The sequence below is a fragment of the Xenopus tropicalis genome, chromosome 5, assembly GCF_000004195.4.
Source record: "Xenopus tropicalis strain Nigerian chromosome 5, UCB_Xtro_10.0, whole genome shotgun sequence".
Classification (NCBI taxonomy): Eukaryota; Metazoa; Chordata; class Amphibia; order Anura; family Pipidae; genus Xenopus; species Xenopus tropicalis.
The window spans coordinates 116,306,923-116,327,968 of record NC_030681.2 but is presented as its reverse complement, the minus strand read 5'-3'; the positions used below and the strand labels follow the sequence as shown (position 1 = coordinate 116,327,968).

Genomic DNA, 21,046 nt, shown 5'->3' with positions numbered 1-21,046 from the left:
CCCTTGAGTGTGACAATGCTGCGCTTTAGTGCCAGAGAGCCCTATTATCCCTTTAAATGTTATTAAAGAGAGAAATAATTGAGAGACAAAACAAATGTTATTAGCTGTGCAGTATGAATGATACAACGATGCATGTGAATCATGCAATGATCTTAGGCTTTCTTTTTATTTGATCTAAAATCTCATTAAGTCATTCAGTTTCAAGCTTTAAACGGCTCTTGTAGCCAAAACTTCATTATGCCGCTTAGGGCAAGTGACCCAAAAGAATCAAGCTGATCACCTTTGAGCATCTAAATTTCGAAACCCTAAAAGTGAAAAGCTTGCAGACCCCACGGGGCACTGTATACTTTGTTTAATCTCCGCGTACTGCTGTCATATATTGAACAAAGATGCTTAGAAATCATCCCAGGAGGCTGCCTCTAGACATTTGAAGATGACATTGCCCTACAACGTCTCTTGTGCAATTCTGTCAGGAAGAGTGAGGATGAATTGGACTTAAATTGAAAAAGAACAATGAACGGACCACTCACAGGCTTCCAGGAATTTTTTCTAAGCTCAGTTTTCTTCGCTATTTTACTCAAAATAGAAAGAATATCTTAAATCCAGGAGAATTGATATTTGGTGGGAGGACCTTTACAAAAAGCATAATATTACACTCTGACCCCCCCCAAGAGTATAAATAACACTAGTCCATGTAACAGCTAGATATACATATAGACTGCTCTGTTTATTTACCCTGTGTGTGTTATGAGGTATGTTTGCATAAGACTTTAAAGGGCTAATACCACCTAAAAGTGAAACTATTTAAAGATGATAGGGCTCATTTATGAATGCTCAGCACAAGCATTATACATGAGCTGTCTGGATGAGTATTATCTGGATGTTGGCTGTCTGTTTCTATCATTTCTATCATTACATTAACATGAATATATATTCATAAATATGGGATCCGTTATCCGTAAAGCCGTTATCCAGAAAGTTCCAAAATAGGGAAAGGCCATCTCCCATAGACTCCATTATAAGAAAATAATTCTTATTTTTAAAAATGATTTCCTTTTTCTCTGTAATAATAAAACAGTACCTTGTACTTGAGGCGAAAAAATCCTATTGGGTTTATTTAATCTTTAACAGACTTTTTAGTAGATTTAAGGTATGGAGATCCAAACTGGTAAAAGATCCCTTATCCGGAAAACCTCAGGTCCCGAGCATTCTGGATAACAGGTCACATACCTTTATATATTTTTTTATTAATATAACGCTATTTGTGCACGCATCCCTGTACAGTATGTTATGGTTGTGTAAGCCCGCTGGTAAATGCAGTGCCATGATTGCTTTAGACAGGGGACACTGTATTATATACATACACATGCAACTCTTCTACTCGGGGGCCCTTGCTGGATTGTAGGTGGAATGGTGAACTATACAATTCTCTCTAAGAGAACAAATCAGTTAGGTGTCATTGACTCTTAAACAATAAACTGCAACTTTATTGAATTACAATAGTTAGGATAATGATGCCAAGTTATCCTTTCAAGTATATATGTAGCCGATTGTGTACTATTAAAAGAAGATGACAACAAATGCAAAATAACTTAATCACTCCAAAGGGCTCAAAAGATATAGCTCTCATCAAATGGGTAAAGCGTCACACAGGAAGCTTTCCTTTTTTCTTTATAGTTTTAAACCACTTTACCATACCTCCCAACATTTTGAAAATTGAAAGAGGGACGTTGCATTTTTGCAACCACACCCCCTAAATACCACTCCGTACCATTGAACTCATTTTGGCAGGCTTTTAACTTTCTGGCCTCCCTGCCAAAAGCTACTTTTTAATTAAATGTGAGAAACAATGTTTCTAAGTGCAACTGAAGCTTGTTAACTTTCTGGGCTCTCTGCCAAAAGCTACGATTTAATTAAATTTGTATATTTCTTAGCATTCAGTGCAGGAGATTAAAGGGAAATGAGGGACTTTTCAGTAAGAATCTGGGACTGCAGGTTGAGCTGTCAAAAGAGGGACTGTCCCGTGAAAATCGGGACAGTTGGGAGCTATGCTTTACTCTTATAAAGTCTAAATAGCAACACAGGGAACACCAAGAGAAATACAGGGTCATTCACTGCCCATTTTGGATTTCTAAAACTCATTTAAAGACTAAGTTGCAGTGTTACTGATTAATGTGGCTTTTATAAGGCTTTCCAACCATATTGCCAAGCAATTTCCTCATCTTCAACTCTTCTGGCATGACCGTAATTTCTAAGTAGCCTCAAATATTAATACCCTGGGTGCAAGTGCAATAAGGGGCTTCACTTAGTCATCATTCAGAAAATAATTGCATCTGAGGCATACATACCTGCAGCTCCAGTTATAGAGCACAGCAATGTTGGGCAAGGCAGCCATGTAGTTGCCACATTCCATAGACCAGCGTTTTTCAACCGCTGTTCCGCGGCACACTAGTGTGCCTGGTGTGCCGTAGGCAGGGCCGCAATTTTTACTTTAAAAAAAAAATCCGGGCCCTGTCATTGGTTGCGCCCCGTGTGTACGGGTGACGTCAGTACGCACGGGGCGCAACGTTATAAAAGGGCCTGTGTGCGGTCGCGTGTAGGCAGAAGTGCAGAGGCGCGCGCGTGAGGGGAAGATGCTGCTGAAGCCGCCGAAGAGTAAAATGCTGCTGGGCACCAATGTATTAGGGGGGGCCACGGGGCACACTGACTTATGGGGGCACTGCTGCTGGGCACCAATGTACTAGGGGGGCTGGCTCTTGGCACCAATGTACTGGGGGGCACTGCTGCTGGGCACCAATGTACTAGGGGGCACTGCTCTTGGCACCAATGTACTAGGGGGGCACTGCTGCTGGGCACCAATGTACTAGGGGGCACTGCTCTTGGCACCAATGTACTAGGGGGGCACTGCTGCTTGGCACCAGTGTACTGGGGGGCACTGCTGCTGGGCACAGAGTTAAATTTTTTAACATTTTCTAATGGTGGTGTGCCTCGTGATTTTTTTCATGAAACAAGTGTGCCTTTGCCCAAAAAAGGTTGAAAAACACTGCCATAGACAGTAAGGACAACACACCTATGCACCCTGCGCCTGCTGGCTTTCTTAACTGTGCAGAATCAATACAGTACTGCTAAACTCAGATTCACATGGAAATTTTTTTTATATAACTTTGATTCTACATAAAGCAGAGGTTTAAAAAAAGTAATACTTTTCTCTTTTTATTTGCTAGGAATCTTGGAAAATCAGGACTCAGAGTATCATGCTTGGGATTAGGTAAGCATATACTTATACAGAAAATGCACACTGTAATGTTTCAATATTTCATATATACCATCTAACATCCAGCACAACTTCATATTTAAAACTGAGTTTTCATAGGTTCATATAGCTTTCATGTTTCCTCCTCTCTATTTATGATTAGGGAGAAGCTCCATAGTTTTCCAGTTTCTGAATGCTTAATTAAAAGCACATGAGGTTTAGTTACCTAAGTTATAAAGTGACAAAGTATTGTAGCGATGATACTTCATGTCCACAAAACTCATTTCCAATCAGATGCATACTCTAGCTCTATGCATTAGTTACTGTACTTTAATTGCTTAAAGGGGTAGTTCAAATTTTAGTACATTATAGAATGTACTATTCTTTCTATTGGCTGCAATTCTAATGCTATTGTCATTTTGTATTGCTTATCTTTCTTTCCAGTGTCCCATACATATTCCCTTCTCTCATTCAAACCATTACCTGGTTGCTAGGTTAAATGTCACCTTAGCAACTAGATAGCTGCTGAAATTCCAAACTGGAGAGCTACTGAACAAAAATAAAAAATCAAGACCAGTTTCAAATTTTATATATTGTGTAATTATTGTCTACACAGTTAATTTGAAGGTGTAGAACTCTTTAATGAAGGCAATGTCAGAAACCAACCTGAGGTGATAATCAACCTATTTTCTAAAACATAGCGTTTACTAAAAAGATGTTTTTACCTTTACCTTGACGTAAGCTTTGAGCAGTTTGGTGCCAGCCAGCCATCACGTTTCATTGTTTGTATCTCACTTTTGAATTTAGGGTACTCGCACAGGGGGGGTATTCTTTTCATTGTGAATCTGACTGTGGGAGGCTGTGGCAGGGAGATCATAGAGCCTGGGTCACATGAAGACTAAAACATCTTGCAGTTTTTTGCTCTGTCTTTTGTAGTATCTGCTTCTACCCTGTACCAGTATCCAAATAATAACCTATATGCTAGCCATAAGCTGGGTGGTTGGAACAGGGAAAACACCCTTTCAAGTGCAAACCTCTGCTATAAAACATGCATCTGCCGCTGTAAAGTACAAATTGGTTTTTGTATCAGGGTTTGTAGTCATTTACTTAATAGTCACTGAAATACAAGATCACAGTAACCCATAGCAACTATTAAGACATTTGCCTTAAATTCCTATCTTTCAGTAGATCGATCCAAGTTAATTGCTGACTGGTTGCTATGGGTTACCTCACCAGTACAATTTAGCACCAACAATATGTTAGTAAGTAAGCCACCAGGGTGTTTAAGACCGGGAATAATGTCAGCCCACACATATCACTATATTAACCCATCCTATCTGATAGATCTTATATCCAATTGCTGTTAAGAGGATTATTTTGGCACCAGTGGGGTTTTTTTGTGTAAATTCAAAGGTATTTTTTTTTTATTCATTGACCTTTTTTCTTGACTCAGCATTTACAATTATTAATGGGACATTGTTCATACTAAAGAAATCAATTTGCAGATCAATGTGTCACTGACCTACGGAGTTGTTAAGAAGCATTATTATGAAAAAAAATTGTTCTACATGAATGGAAAGCCTGTTGCAGCTACAAGCAAAGCCTTGGGGACTGTTTCTGTGTTTCTAATTAAATGCTAATAAAATGAAATATAAAGCTGAGACACATACAGTCTAATAGATACCTATGTACATGCAAACATACAGCAGCAGCGCCTTTTACTCTTCATACATTTAATTATCCAAATTATGCCTAATCATTCATTTCCTCTTTCCTCATCATTACATTCTGTTACCTGATTGTTGTATCACCTACTGTAACCTCTTTGCTACTCTAGCACGTAAGTTGCACAACATTGCCCTATCATATGCAACACAAGAAACTGTGAAGCCAGGTTTCTGGCCCCGAGTCAATAAGTCCAACAGTCGATTTAGCCATTGTTCCCTTCCCACCAGTACTGGAGCATGGGGTAAGAGAGGCAATATTGAAATGACTGATCTTTTAAGGTCCACACCAGGCTCCCTAGGGTTATACCACAGTTCTAAGCTATAGCATGCATGATAAATTACTCCATCCCTCCTGCTACTTTTGTAGGTACATGTGCAATGCTGCTTCTACCCATCAGGTTGCACATGGAACTCAACTGTTTCCCAGGCAACAAGTCAATAGTTCTTTCTAGCACTGAACTCAAGTGGTTATGGCCTTCATAGTATAGCATTTAATATCAGACAAATACAATATAACACTGCCAGGCAGAGTGTTCCATGGTAAAAGCTTATATTCCATATGGTAGAAGACATTATGGATGGATCCCCATGTTGCTATGTTTTCTTTGTGTTGTGACTGCCACTGTAATTACAGTGATTCTTACTTCAAATCATTGCAGGAGTTATATTTATCTCAATTGAACCTTTGTCAGGTATGGGATCTGTTATCTGGAATGCTTGGGACATTGGGTTTTCCACATTAGGGATCTTTCTGTAATTTAAATTTCCCTAAAGGTGGCCATACATGTAGCAATTTATATCATGGTCACACGAAGATATGGATGTAGAAACAATAGAAATTATACCTCCTTCTGCCTATTCAGCCCTGAATGTAGATTTTTCTCGGGCACCATTAACCTGGCCAATCAACGAGTCAACCGATATCGGTCTCTTCATCGAGCCGCCATACCTGCACCGAATATCGTACGAAACAAGGTTTCATACAATATCATCGGTGCGTGTATGGCCAGCTTAAAGGCCGTGGTAGATGGGGAGATTAGTCGCTCGCGACAAATCTTCCTTGTTGCAGGCGACTAATCTCCCCGCCATCCCACCGGCTTGAATATAAATCACCGGTGGGATGGCATATGTGGCGACGCAGTTTCCCAAAATCGCGGAAGTTGCCTTGAGAGGAAACTTCTGTGATTTCGGGGAAATCGCGGTTCCACGTATGCTATCCCACCGGCGATTTACATTCTCACCGGTGGGATGGCATTTCGGGGAGATTAGTCGCCCGCGACACGGGAGATTTGTCGCGGTCGACTAATCTCCCCATGTGCCACAGCCCTAAGTTTACTAAAAAATCAATTAAACATTAAATGAACCCAATAGAATTGTTTTTCCTCCAATAAGGATTCATTATATCTTAGTTGGGATCAAGTACAAGGTACTGTTTCATTATTACAGACAAACTGAAAATGAGAAAATGAATGAAAAAATTTCAATTATTTTTTAACAAACCAAATTTTTTTTTTTTTTACGAATAATGGAAAATCAGTTTGCGCAAGATTCAATTCATAGCATGAAGGACGGTTTTGTGTGTTACAAAAAGCATATAATTTTAATGAGAGATAACCATATGTATATCAGTAATTTTATATGGAAATTGTTATACAAGATGAGGAAATAGAATCAATTCCATGGATGATGTAATGAAAAAAAAAGATAAAAGGAGAATGTTGTCATGGTAACAGGAAATTATATCTTTAGAAACATGCATGTTATGTTGCACAAATACAAAGCACAATTCAACTGCCTTAATGCAAACATTTGCCTCAACTTAAAGGTCTGTTTTTAAACCTGTCTCCTGCTTTGTACCGAGGAACTCGGAATTTAATCATGTCTCATAAGCAGACCTGTTATATAATGAATGTTTAGCAATCGCTTAAATCACATAGTCAAGGCAGAGTTGCTAATCCTTGATATTTGGGAATGAGGTTTTGCCAGAAATGGTATTAGAAAGCTTTAATTAATTTTGTTTAAAACATGTACTGCATATTATATGTCCATATCTAAATATATCATAAACCTTATAGTGATCTTGACACCTATTAAAAAGATGTCAGCACTGTCACTTCCGATCTCCCCAACGTTAAGCATTTAGGGTAAGAACCCATAGAACGGTTGAGTTGCCTGTGCTGCTCCTAAAAGGCTTTCCACTGGCAACAATAAGAGTCGCCAGTGGAAAGCCCTTCATGGGACTTAGGATTACTGTAGCGATGCAGTTTTCTCCTGCGACTTTGTGCAGCTTCGATAAAGAAGCAATACAAATGGCTTTCCAAGGCAACTCCTATTGTTGCTGGTGGAAAGCCTTTTCGGAGCGGTTTTTCGCCCACAATAGCAGAAATCTGTAGCAGGCATCCAACTGCTTTGTGGGTTCTTACCCTTTAATGCAACATTGTTTGACATCTGTAAAATGAGCTGTTTCTTATGTAAAAGTTTGCAGCTTGGGGGAAGGAGGTTTTTTATATACAGAGGTTTTACAATGTGTTTTAAATGTCTTAAAGGAGAAAGAAAGGTAAAAACTAAGTAAAGGTCTATGTAAATACAGCCATAAACACTCACAGAAACGCTGCACTGGGTTCTCTGTCAAAAGATTTGTTGTGTCTGTTTTCCTCTGCCAGAGACACGCAGCGCTCTCCTCTCTCCTGCTCCCCCCTCCCTCAAGAATGCTAAGAACTCACTCCCCCCCTTAGGAATGTGGATCTGAGCCAATCAGCAGGAAGCTGACTCATAGTCTTACTAACTGAGCATGTACACTGGTCTGGGTGTCTGTGCAAGAGCGAGGCATTATGGGAACTTTCTTTACACAGCTCAGTGTTTTTTCTTCCTGTTTGGCTCCTGATCATCTGAACAGGTGAAATATGGGGACACTTAAGGGCACTATTGAGACAAATGAAGGTATGCCTGCAGCTTGAGATTAACTCTTTATTAGCCTTTCCTTCTCCTATAAAGCAGGAAAATGGAAGGACCCTTACTCAGTGTCAGTGTTTGCCCGGTTAAGGGTGCCAAAAATAAAAACCCATGGATATTTCTTAAAACAATAGGCAAAAGTGTGTTAAGTACTAGCTCTATTGATTGAGCCAGCCCCTTTAAATTTGCCTGTTTGTAAATTGTCCTATTAATTGATGAGCAATTAATTGGCATCCCATTTTTGCATGTATAAAACATCAGTATAGAAAGCCATTATTTTGCAGTAAATGTAAGTGCTTGCATATGATATTCATTGGCTATGAAGTGTTACACTGCAACACCGAGCATTTCCCAGAAGACTAAATGAATGATTATAATGCTTGTAATGCTGCCCTAGTATTGGTTCCATAGCAGACAGTCTACTTGATACTCACTGTTATGGTAAGATGATTTCCAAACTGCAGGCTGAGAGGTTGGCACAGTTCCCCTGCCCACTGCTTCCGCTCCAGTAAATGAGGGATCGTTAATGATGGCTATGGAACAATATGGAATAATACAGCTTGTCTTCTATTGGGCTTGTCTCTTCCGATTTCATACTGGGCCAGGCCAGATTCTCAGCAGGTGTCTCAGTGGTGAAAGCAAAGTGGCATCTCCTATATAACTCAACACAGCATCCTAGTTCATTGTTGTGTTCTATTTCTTTCAGACAACTTCTGTCCCTCTCCAAACAAAATGCTGCCCACCCTTACATTTCCCACTCCTGCCTATTACTATATGCCTGGGAGCTACGCAATACAGGTACATCCTAGTCTAGTGTGCCAAAACTAAGGCACTACATGCATATGTCTGAAAAATATTGTCAGCCATAACAATGGCATCCTTGGTGTTTGGGTCAGATATGCTCTGTTAAATGTTCTTTAGTTAAAATTACTTATTAAGCACAATTTCCAGATATGTATCTAATTAGTGTAGCTTGAGTTTGCAGAGAGACACCATGTTTCCATTTTGCTGTTCATCTCATGCTGATGATCCACTGGGACCCCCCAAGCATAAAACCTATCAGGCATGAAAGCTCTCAAAAATAAAGCCTCTCAACCATATAACTTCTTAGGCTTAACAGCTCCCCAGGGCATAAAATATCTGAAGCATAAAAGCTCTCAAGGGTAAAAGATTGCTAGCAAAAGATTATCAGTGTAAAATATCTCCAGTGTGCAAGGGCCATTGTTATGAAGAAGATCGCAGATGGTTTTTCTTTTCCATCCAGCATGGTTGAAGTCTTATTAGACTTTTCACTTTGCTAAATAATACAAGTTTAAAGGACAAGGAAAGGCAAAGTCACTTGGGGGTGCCAAAATGTTAGGCACCCCCAAGTGACTTAAATCGCCTGCCTTTTACCCCGGGCTGGTGCCCCTGTTAGGAGAGAACAGCACCAGCCCGGGGTACCTGTAGCGCTTCCTCCTTCCCTATTTGCGCTGCTGGCAAATGTCCAGGACAATCACATGCACACTAGAGTGAGAGGCGGAACTTTAACAGAGAAGTCGGCTTTTCACTCTAATGCGCATGCGCCAGTCCCGGGAATTTTCTGGCAAAACAAAGCAGGAAGGAGGAAGCGCTCGCTACAGGTACCCCGGGCTGGTGCTGTTTTCTCCTAACAGGGGCCCCAGCCCGGGGTACAAGGTAAGCAATTAAAGTCACTTGGGGGTGCCTAATATTTTGGCACCCCCAAGTGACTTAGCCTTTCCTTGTCCTTTAACCTGTAATGTTTTAGAAACTTGTTATTCCTTTTGTCCAAACTTTATAAGGAACAATGTTTGCTTTGTTTTTTTCATTAAAACTGGCAAGCTGTCCATTGCCTTTGCTTATTTCTCTATGGAGAACATGTTTTCAACCCTCTGCAGTATTTTGTTGCCTCGTGGTGGGAATGTCCAGCACCTCTTGAAGGTTCCTTACCATCCCTTAACAGTATTGCTTTTAAGAAGTTTGATGTCTGGACTCATGCGGTTCTTCCTCTAGGGTTTGCATGGAGAGCTGTGAAAGTATTGTAATGAGTTCTGAGGTCTAATTTTGAGAATGTACCAGAGAACATACTAACATACAGTATGACTATATTTCATGTAATTTATTAAAAATCCTAGCTGCGCTTGTATTTACTGATTCTTTGTTTGAAACAAGGTAAAAATTATATTTTCATTCATTCAATTCAAAGCATACTTAACTCTTTAGTATCCTTTGTGTGCAATGTTTTTGCTTTAGGTACACATGAAGTATGGACTCTGAATGTATATTGATGCATTTGGTGAACTTTGTATAAGGGTTATTAAGGTTGTACACCATGGACATTAATGTGTTAATTGCGCTGTGATTTGTGTCTAAAAGCTTATTACATTGCACACGAAGGATACTTAAGAATTAAGTATGCTTTGAATTGATTGGCTATCAAAGGAAGGGGGTGGGTATGACTGTGTTTAAATTTCACTCACTGCCTTGTTATGTACACTTGATAAAGGGCACAAAAGGGGCCCGAAACATGTTGTGTATGGCATAAAAAATTTTTGTAGCAATTTTGCATTTTGTTTCATGCTCCCTCCTATATATATTTTTCGATAAAACAGTACCTTGCATTTGATCCTAATCAAGATATAATTAATCCTCATCGGTGGCAAAACAATCTTATTGGGTTTAATTAATTTTTCAGTAGACTTAAGGAGATCCAAATTATGGAAAGACTCTTATCCGCAAAAGCCCAGGTTCTGAGCATTCTGGATAACAGGTCCTATACCTGTATTTATAAAAAAATGTAAGCTTTCATAATTTAAATATTATATCTTATCAGATATCCGTTAAATCATTGGACATAAAATATTAAGCATGTTATATTTTCTGAAGCTGAAATAGAAAATATACACACGGTAGGATGCAGTTCACATCAAAGGCACATTCTGACATGGACATGTTAAATCAAAGTAGATTACAGAAAATTGTTAAGGTTAAGGATCTGTTGGTTATCCAGATCCCAACACTTGGGCACTTTGAAGTGCTTATGTCCTACAGCATGATTTCTGCAAAATAAAAGCCCCTGGGTTATGACATATAATTGCAAATGAAGCCTTTATTCCCTTTTAAGCCCCTGTGCAGGGTATTTTATAGTGCAACACCTTTCCATATCTCTGTGATTTAAATTTTCCCATTAGTACAGTGACCCTGAGGTCATTAATTCAGTGCTTGGTGCTGCTGAAATGTGGCTTTCTGTTTTCATTTTAATAACAGTGAATCTGAGCATTCACCTTCTGTCTTAAAGCATCTGTCCTGTTTTCTCACCTTACAGTCCAGCAATGGGACATCACAGGCATATAATTTGATGAGTGACAAGGAACCTTGCTTTTGGTGTTCCATTTCGGAATGTAGTATTTGTACAATATTTGTGCTAAATATGTGTGTACAAGCCCCACACTGCCTACAAGGGGACATAATATCTCTTGAGACTTCAGGGAAATCAACTGAAATCAATAAGATTTTGGGTCTGTTTGTATGACTACAGCAAATCATTTGGATATATTGTATAGTCTCTCATTTTTATGAAGTATTGGTTGATATTTTTCATGATTTGTCTTATGACCTCTTGGGAGGTGTACAGTATATGTAATTACTAGGGGCACAAAAATGTCCTTTTGTGTTTCATCGTATTTCAAATGGTCATCTTTATATTTAAGGTCCCAGGTCTGTAACCTTTGCTGAAACTTTGCTTATGGTGGATAGATGGGTGGGTGTTTTCAGAAAGGATGTAGTTATATCTTATGGTATGACTATAGACTTTGGAATTGTTTGTGTGGAGTGGAAGCTACAGTTTTTTGGCAGGGTGGAATGCATCATAGCTTTTCTTCCATGAGAAATGTACTAGTCTTAGCATCCATCATGGACCTGAAGTTTTGGTGAGCAATGCTGTGTAGGGACCAATAGGGCCAACTTTCCTACTGGCTTGGAAAATCCCCTATTAGGTTTTTATTCTGTTTAGGTCTAGGAAGTCATGTTCCTGTATGAAGTCCTGGCCCTGTAACCAATATACCTGGGCAGGATGTGCTCCTTTTTTGCCTGGATGGATGATGAACACTTTCTTTGAGACTGAATGCCCAGGTCTCTTCCCCTTTAGCCCTACATTCTGATGGATGTCTGCTGTGGAACCTGGACAACAAGGCCCCAGTAAAGAGTGTGTCTTAAATGAAGAACATATTTAGTGAAACCCTGTGAATGAGTATCCTATTTATGTCACTTGTACAGCAGAGAGGTGAAGTGCCTCGGGTATAGAGGCGGGGCAGGCAATTTCTTTTCACTTTCTGTTCAGAAATCCTCAATGTCACTGCATTTCTCACTTTTCCCCTCCCTTCTCACCATCTAATTGTTTAGCCAGTGCATGGGCCTGGGTATCTGGTCCTCCATTCTAGCACATAAACAAGGTTTTGGGTTGATGCAACGCTTGCCTTAATAACAGTATACACAGAATGGCACCTGCCTGCCTGCTGTGATTGAGTAATTCCAAGACTGAAGGAAACAAGATTTACATTATTTATACAGTGTAAGTGAAGTTTATTTTGCTTGACAAACACAATAGAAATACATTTGAAATTTTAAGGTCCCCTTTAATGCAACTGCGCACACAGATGTATAGGCTAATCTGCCAACGTGGCTAAACTATAGTGATAATTAAGGAAGGGGTGTCTCTATGCTAATGGCTTAACATTTTCTGTCAAAATAAATACTGGATGATTTTTCCAACCACAATATTTTCAATGTTTTCATTATTCAGATATAGATTTTCCTATATGTTCACATGCTGCCACCGCTGTAGGGTTACCGAAATCTAAACACCTTAAACATATATGCTGCATGAGTAATTAATAACCATGTAAACTACATGTATACACAAGTAACATGTATATAGAAACCATTGCAGTATGTGGCTTGCATTTCAATTTGTTAAAAGCCAACTATGCTGCAATAACATCATTCAGACACAGTTGAGAAATAATCCAGGTATGGATTTTGCCATTTTGGAAGGAGTCATTTATGATAAGTAATACAAGAGATTAGCAGCTGCCTAACAATAGGTTCCATTGTCTCATATAGCAGTATAATGGCCTACTGCATCACCAACTACACACTACTGTTAATGTATGAAAATGCCTATGTTTATGGGGTATTAAAAAGTTAATACCCCATAAAAGTTAAATTTGTTTTGTAGACAAAAACCAAGAAGGCTGCATTACTTCTAATGGATGGCATTTGGGGAAATATTTCTTTTCAGCAAAAATTTGTGTTTTATGTGCAGAAACCAAAAGCAGCTTCTCATGTTACTGTAAATACATCAAAGGGAGCCCCTAGGAAAGGATAAAGAAAATCTGTTTTTAAACAAAGTCTTCATGATTTTACAGTGTAGTAGCCATGGTTACGGAATCTGTGGGTGTCTTACTCTTTTTATTTAAGTATGGAGACACTCAGATGTCTTTCACAGATGGTCAGGTTCAAAAAGTGATAATGAATAATTCTTTACATACATTATAGTACGCTCAGCCCTATCAGCCTGCTATTGCACAGCTACTGTAGTGCTCTTACTGTATCTATGTGACTTAGGTTAAATGGATATTGACCATTCTAGAAGCACCTGGAACAGCTACGAAATGCACTTAGAGCTGGTAAATCGTTTCTGGGAAAGTGATTTGACAAACCAGAAAAATGAAGCCTGTGTTTGAATAACAATGCTGACTGAGTAGAGTCGTGAAGGTCATACTTTCAATAACCTGTAGCACCAAAATACCAAATTAACTAATTGAATTGACATGCAATTTATTCTCACCTGAACCTGTAGAAATGCTTTATTTGGTGCAAAGTCATAATGTTTTGTACAGTCGGTTTACTGTCAGCTCTGGCATCTGCAGACATCTGCTATGCATTGCCTAAAGCCCTACCCCCCACCTCTTTGGTTTAAAGGGGTTATTTACCTTTAAGTTAACATTTAGTATGACGTAGAGAGTAAATTTTGCAATTGGTTTAGTTTTTTATTTTTCGCTTTTTAATTATTTTACTTTTTGTTCAGCAACTCTCCAGTTTGAAATTTCAGCAGCTATCATGTTGTTAGGGTCCCTATTACCTTAGCAACCATGGAGTGGTTTGAATGAGAGACAGCAATATAAATACAAGAGGTCCTAAATAGAAAGATAAGTAATAAAAATAACAATAAAATTGCAGCCTCACAGAGCAAATATTTTGACTGCTGGGGTCAGTGACCCCCATTTGAAAGCTGGAAAAAGTCAGAAGAAGAAGACAAATAATTCATAAAGTATAAAAAATAAATAATGAAGGCCAATTGAAATGTTGTTTGGAATTGGCCATTTTATAACATATTTAAAGTTAATTTAAAGGTGAATATAGATTCATGGCTTCGGTCAGAAAACCCTTTCTGCATTTTTATACTGTACTAGTCAGAACTGGTACAGTATTATAAGTAAGTGCATATTGAGCATTTTGTTGTTGTTACTGGCCCTTTAACATGACTGTTGTGCATTGATATGTGGGGGGATTATTAATCTGTGTGTCACTAAAAGATATGCTATGTTGGAATTTGCTTATAAGTGTTTGTAGTGTTTTGTCTTCATCTGGACCATTTGGCATCAGTCAGTGTACCAAAATAGCACAGAATATGATTACATTTGCAATTACATTTTTTTAAAGAATGCCTCTGTTTAGTCATGTGACTGTGAATGGGACCATCATAGGACACTGAGTTTTATAATAAGAGTAGTAATATTTGGGATTGTTTTGCAAAGCGTGAAAATGATGCCTTGATGGTGATATATCTGAGAATGCAGTAATGGGTGGAAATCACAAAGTTTGCTTCATAATGGGCAGGCTTATGTTTTATCTCCAAAATGGTTTTCTGTCTCCTCATATCCATGGCACAGGAATGGCTTTGTGACCACTGGGCACTTAATTAAGAAGGCTCGAGTTTTCTCCCCGTGGCTAAGATACCAAACTTAAAATTAGTACGGTTATATAAGAATTAATAAGAGATTGCATAAGAAGCTTTCAAAATGTGAATCAGTCTCCCTGGTAACAAGATTATTACAGACACTTTTCCCTCTAAGGTGGGCAAACAAGACGTGAAAGAGTTAATAGAGAGCTAGAACCGAACAATAAAAATCTCTGTTGCACTGCTGCATGGGAACAGGCACTTGCAATTGCACCCAGCAGAATAGGGCTTTCCATAATTAGTTCTGATAAACCTGTCACTGCGAGTTTGCTCATCCTGATTATGGCACCCTTGTGCTTGGCATAAGCTCTGCGCATTCCTGATACCGCTACCTGAAAAAGTGGGAAAGAAATTCACGGAAAAGATGCCATTCAGTTCCGATGCCAAACGTACTTAACGGCAGGACTTGAAAGAAAGTTAAATTAAAGGAGTTGTTCGCCTTGAAATTAACTAATGTGGGCATTGATATTTTGAGACAATTTGCAATTGGTTTCCATTACTCATTTTTTTAGTTTTTCAGGTATTTAGCTTTTTGTTTAGCAGCTCTCCAGTTTGGGTTTTTAGCAGCATCTGGTTCCTAGGGTCTTGTTTACCTTAGCAACCAGGCAGTGGTGTGAATGAGAGAGTGGGATATGAATAGAAGAGGAACTAAAGATAAGAAATAAAAAGTACCAATAAGAATAAAAATGTAGCCTCACAGAGCAGTAGATTTGGGCTTGCAGGGTCAGTGACCCCCACGTGAAAGCTGAAGAGATGTACACGAAGAAGGCAAATAATGAAAAAACTATAACAAATAAATAATGAAGACCAATTGCAAAGTTGATAGAAATTGTACATTCTTTAACATACTAAAAATGATCTGAAACGTGAACCATTCCTTTAATGGCAATATTTTTATATACTGACAAAAGTTTCAGGACACCTGCTTGTCCAACAACTGATCCTTAAACCAAGGGTAGAAATATAAAGTTGGTCTTTCCTATATCGCTATAAAAAACTCTCTACACTTGTGAGAGGATTTTGGAACAATATTGGTGGTAGTTGCTTCATTTAGTCACTATTTAGGTGGACATTGATGTTAGATGAGCAGACCTGGCTTACAGTCACATGTGTTCATTGAGTCTGAGGTCAGGACACAGTGGACTGTTCAGTGCAGTCCACATGTAACAGGTATGAATTGCACTTTTATTTTTGAGCAAAACGTAAATTTTGTCAATACGTTACAGGCAGCTTGTAGTTAACTAATGGGTCTCGCTGTCAGCACATGTCCTCTGAAGCTTGATGTGCTGCTGTCCTAGTCTGGCAAAAGCATGTCCCTTGTCTCCTCCATATATCCATTACTGCTGGCAACACTCCACCCAGGCCAAAGGCAACTCTCTACCTCATAGTGCCAGCCGGGCAGGAAACTGCTTGCAGATAGACTGCACCATATAGTGTTACTCCTGTGCCTACTCCATGGGAATTGTCATTTCAGCAGTGCCCTTTTCAAGATGGGGAGCTACATTCAGCTCGGCTACTTCAGCTTCTCATCTGCAAAGTCAAACAGTCAGCTGCAAATTAGCCTCTCCATCAGGTCAGCACAGGGCCCCTGTGGAAGACATGCATTACTGTGGGTTACCCCCCCCCCCCCCCCCACCATTTCTTTTTCTGGCCTTTTCCTCCCCTAAGGCCAATAACAAAAATGCTCTGTGTATATGGGTAGCACCCACCAGATCACTGGCAAATTTATGTAATTATTTTGTACACACAACTATAGTTTCATTTGTCAAGGTGGCATGTGGTTAACTAATGGGTCTCGCTTACAAGCAGGGTCATCACATCCCTAGCAGCATGAACTGTTTTCATGCCTAACCCTCTTTGTGACATGAGAAGCTGCTGTCCCTCATCTCATCACTGTAAGAATAGCCAAAACACCTCAACATTGTCTTCCAGAAAGAGTTTTCCTACTGACCAACACTCAATCTGAGCTTGTATGGCTAAAAATCTGACCATGTATGGCTACCTTCAATGCTGGAGAATAACACGTGAAGCATCACTAAACTAATCAGTACATTCCTTATATATCTACATACATAAAAAGTACCATCCTAATGTCATAATGCAACTAATGAGATATAATAAGTGCTCTAAAATAAAAAAAACATGATTTGTATGAAATAATTTACTTCTGTCCTGAAAGGTCATTGTGACCTTTATAAGAGTGTTCTGCCACATACCTCTTTATTGTCATGGAACCCCTCAGTGCCTTGTAGCATCCCTTGTATTTTGCAGCAGTTGGCCCATTAACCACACATATAACGTTAATTCCCCTTTAAATGTGCAGTCTTGCAGGCATAAATTAACAGTGCAGCAGGGAAATGTTGCTAAAGCCTACCTGGTAAGGGACTCTTTGGGAACTGTTTAGTTGCTGCTTACACGGTACTATTAAAGATGCATGCATTAAATTACACTTGCATAGTAATGATCGGATGGCAGAGGACTTGCATAGCAGCATTCGTTGCCTAACAGAAGGCACATACAAATGAAAAGCGGGCAAGAACTGTGCTGAAAAGAGCATAGAAGCATGCTACAGTTTGTTTGCTGCCATAAAAAACAATGGGGAGAAAAAGCAATTCGGAATTCAGTGTTCTGTCCCTCTAAATTCGATTTGGGGTATAAATAAAGCAGACATATTGCTGATTTTGCAGCAGACATGAATTTCATTTACATCTTATTGTGAACTGCAAATCCCAGGTTTTATCAGGGAGTGAGTCACACTCGGCATCGACTGTACTTCTATTTGTCTCTCGTTGGTTTGTGTGAACGCACTATTAAAGTGTGAGTCTGTAATCTCAGCATCTAACAATTATACCTGGAGGGGATTTCATTCATTTTGAAGTTAAATATATAGGCATCATACCGAATACGTTTATTCAAACTGATCATGCAGAAATGTGCATCTGAACTGCAGAGATGGCAACTTCACCCCCAACTAAATCTATATTTATATGAAAGACACAGAGACCAAAGTTTTCTTTTACAAATAAAGCCCTGGATGTAAAACCACGCTTTTTTGCACTTTTGTATTCTGCCTTACACTTTGTGCAATTTCCCTGCCAATCCAATATTAATGAGCATTAAGGGGTTGTATTTTCTGCTCCTTGGTGCTCCTGCACTTGCAGAAGTGGCAGAAATAAATGACCCCTAAAGTGTGAGAGTAGACTACAGCTTTATTAGTATATTTACCCAAATGCCTGTATAGAACCAAGCCATGTTTAGAGAGCCAACTCTTCAGTGAAAGAGCTGCGCTGGAAATAGAAAGGAGACAGACATTATCCCTTTCTAATATTGTATAGTTATAAGTGACTTGCATGTGTTGTGGCAGATATCATTTGTTTATCATTTTTTTCTTAATATATGCATTTTTTGTTTTTTAGGGACATGGGTAACATTTGGAGGGCAGATATCTGATGAGGTAAGTTTTTATTACCATTGTATCGTTCATTTCCTATTGTTGTTCTTTTTTAAAAAAAATAACCACTTATCTGCCTTTTTGAATATTGGAAATGACTTGAAGTTCCTTGCTGGTTGCACCAATGATTATAGGGATTTATTTACAATCAGCAGGACAGGGTACAAAGTACAGGTGCAATCAACAATGTTTTATTTTCCTCAGAATTGCTGCAGGTCCACATTATTCATGAGAGGTGGGTTGGGGTGGCACATAGGGGGCTCTACCTTCTGCCGTCTGCCTGTCTGCTAACTTGTGTGTTATTCAGACTTATATGTTTGCCTTTCCTGAAGGACAGTTTGTTTACAACTCTTTTCTGTCTCAATAGGGTAATACATTTTTGTAATTAATGACCCTATTACAGAATTCCTCTGTGACTAAATGTATACATATAATATGCAGTCTGCCATTTACAGAATAAAAAGTGTATGTTGAACTTTGTTTGAATTGAATAAAAATAGAGATGATATGTTTGCACATTGAGTCTAAGCTTGCGGCAACCTTATGAGATGATTTTTTTGTAGCAGGATTCCAGATGCTATTTGTTTGTAGAATCAGTAGAGGACAGACGGATAATGGCTTCTCTAGTGAGTTGCAGGCAACAAATGACAAGTGCACCGAAAACCCAAGGACATAATCAGTTCCTCAGTATCTATCACTCATAACCTCATAAACAATTATTGTTTGTGTCAGTCCTCCGGTTACTGTTGACTGCTCCCAAAGAACATATGCTGGAACATTTCTATTATTCAAAGTTACCATTGGATGCCAGGAAATTGAAGCATCAGTTACCTCAAGCTAATAAATATCCACATTTTTAAATTAAGGAACATTGTTAGTTACATTCTACATTGTATACATTGCAATAGTCCATCAAGTTTTCTAACTCCATATATATATATATATATATATATATATATATATAACCTATTGATACACTTGTATGTATATAAGGGATGCACCGAACCCAGTTTTTTGGGTTTGGCTGAACCCCCAAATCCATGGTAAGTGATTCGGCAAAATACTGAACCGAATCCTAATTAGGATACGGAAGGGTTAAATGTTGGTGCGTGCGGCAAAGAATTTTCCACTTCCGTGTTCATGCGGCAACATGTAACCCTTCTAAATCCTAATTAGCACATGCTAATTAGGATTCTGATTAAATTCGGCCAGGACCGTGGATTTGGCCAAATCGAACCCTGCCGAAAAAGGCCAAATACCCAACTGAATCCTGGATTTGGTGCATCCCTAATGTATATATAGTCATCCGCACTCACAGGACTTATGAAGAAAAAACGGTGTTCAAGCAGACTGACGTTTTGGCACATTAGCCTTTTTGTCATTAGGGACTAATAAATTAAACACAGTGCCTTAAAAACAATATATATATATCATTTGGAGAAAGAGTACCGCATACTCAGGGACTTGGTTTGGTGATGGGTGTGCTCCACTCTGTTATATATATCTAATTGTAGATCTTGAGATAACTATAGCCTTGGATAGTTCTGTTCTTGAAAGTTCTGTTTCTCATGTCTAAAGGAGTGGCCCCTGGTTATTTTTCTTCTATATGAAAAAAGATCCCCACTATCTGTCTACAATGTACTTGTAATCATATCCCCTAGCAAATACCTTTTCTCCAGAGAAAACAACCATCAACCTTGCCAGTCTAATCTCATAGTTTAAGGTAAAAGTAATACCAAAACTTGTAAGGGGCATAATTATTATGCTGTGTAAAAAATGACGAGAAAATTTGCCACGCATTGCCAGGCTGTGTAAAAACCGGCGTAAAATCATTGTCATTTTTTCTTCCGCCAGAACTTACATAAAATAACAGTGTAAAATCTGGCGTTCGGATGCCGATCTTCTCTGTTTATTTTACACGTCTTTTATACGTTTTTACACAGCATAGTAAATATGCCACTAAGGGGCACATTTACTAAGACACGAATCTGAACCGAATTGGAAAAATTCCGATTTGAAAACGAACATTTTGCGACTTTTTCGTATTTTTTGCAATTTTTTCAGCATCTTTACGACTTTTTCGTTACCAATACGATTTGCGCAAAAAAACGCGATTTTTTCGTAGCGTTAAAACTTGCGTGAAAAGTTGCGCCTTTTTCGTAGCGTTAAAACTTAAAAGGTGCGACGTTTCGCGCAAGTTTTAACGCTACGAAAAAAGCGAAACTTTTTGCGCAAGTTTTAACGCTACGAAAAATCCCCAGATTTTGCGCAACTTTCGAAATGGCTACGAAAAACTCGCGTTTTTTCGCACAAATCGTATTAGTAACGAAAAAGTCGCGACATTTTTCCGAAAAAATCGCAAAATACCGATCATTACGAAAAAAACGCAATCGGACGCATTCGGCCCGTTCGTGGCTTAGTAAATGTGCCCCTAAGTGTATTAAAGTAATTACAATAAATCTGGACTGGTACAAGTTGTGTGTTTGCTTCAGAAACACTATTATACTTTATATAAATAAGCTGCTGTGTAGGTAAGGGCACAGTTTACATAGCTGATAACAGATAAGCTCTATAAAACACTTCAACGTTCAACTACAGTGATTACTTAGCAAGTCCAATTGCTTTAGAATTACTTATATTAG

The 21,046-nt window shown here is 38.8% G+C and overlaps 1 protein-coding gene across 3 annotated transcripts in view; it reads left to right on the top strand.

The window, feature by feature from the left end:
• kcnab1 (potassium channel, voltage gated subfamily A regulatory beta subunit 1) overlaps positions 1-21,046 on the top strand; it is a 173,386-nt gene that overhangs the window by 108,753 nt on the left and 43,587 nt on the right. For all 3 annotated transcript variants that reach the window (XM_012963050.3, XM_031901724.1, NM_001016986.2), the window contains 2 exon segments: positions 3,225-3,268; positions 18,370-18,407. In XM_012963050.3, the coding sequence (XP_012818504.1) occupies positions 3,225-3,268; positions 18,370-18,407 (82 nt within the window).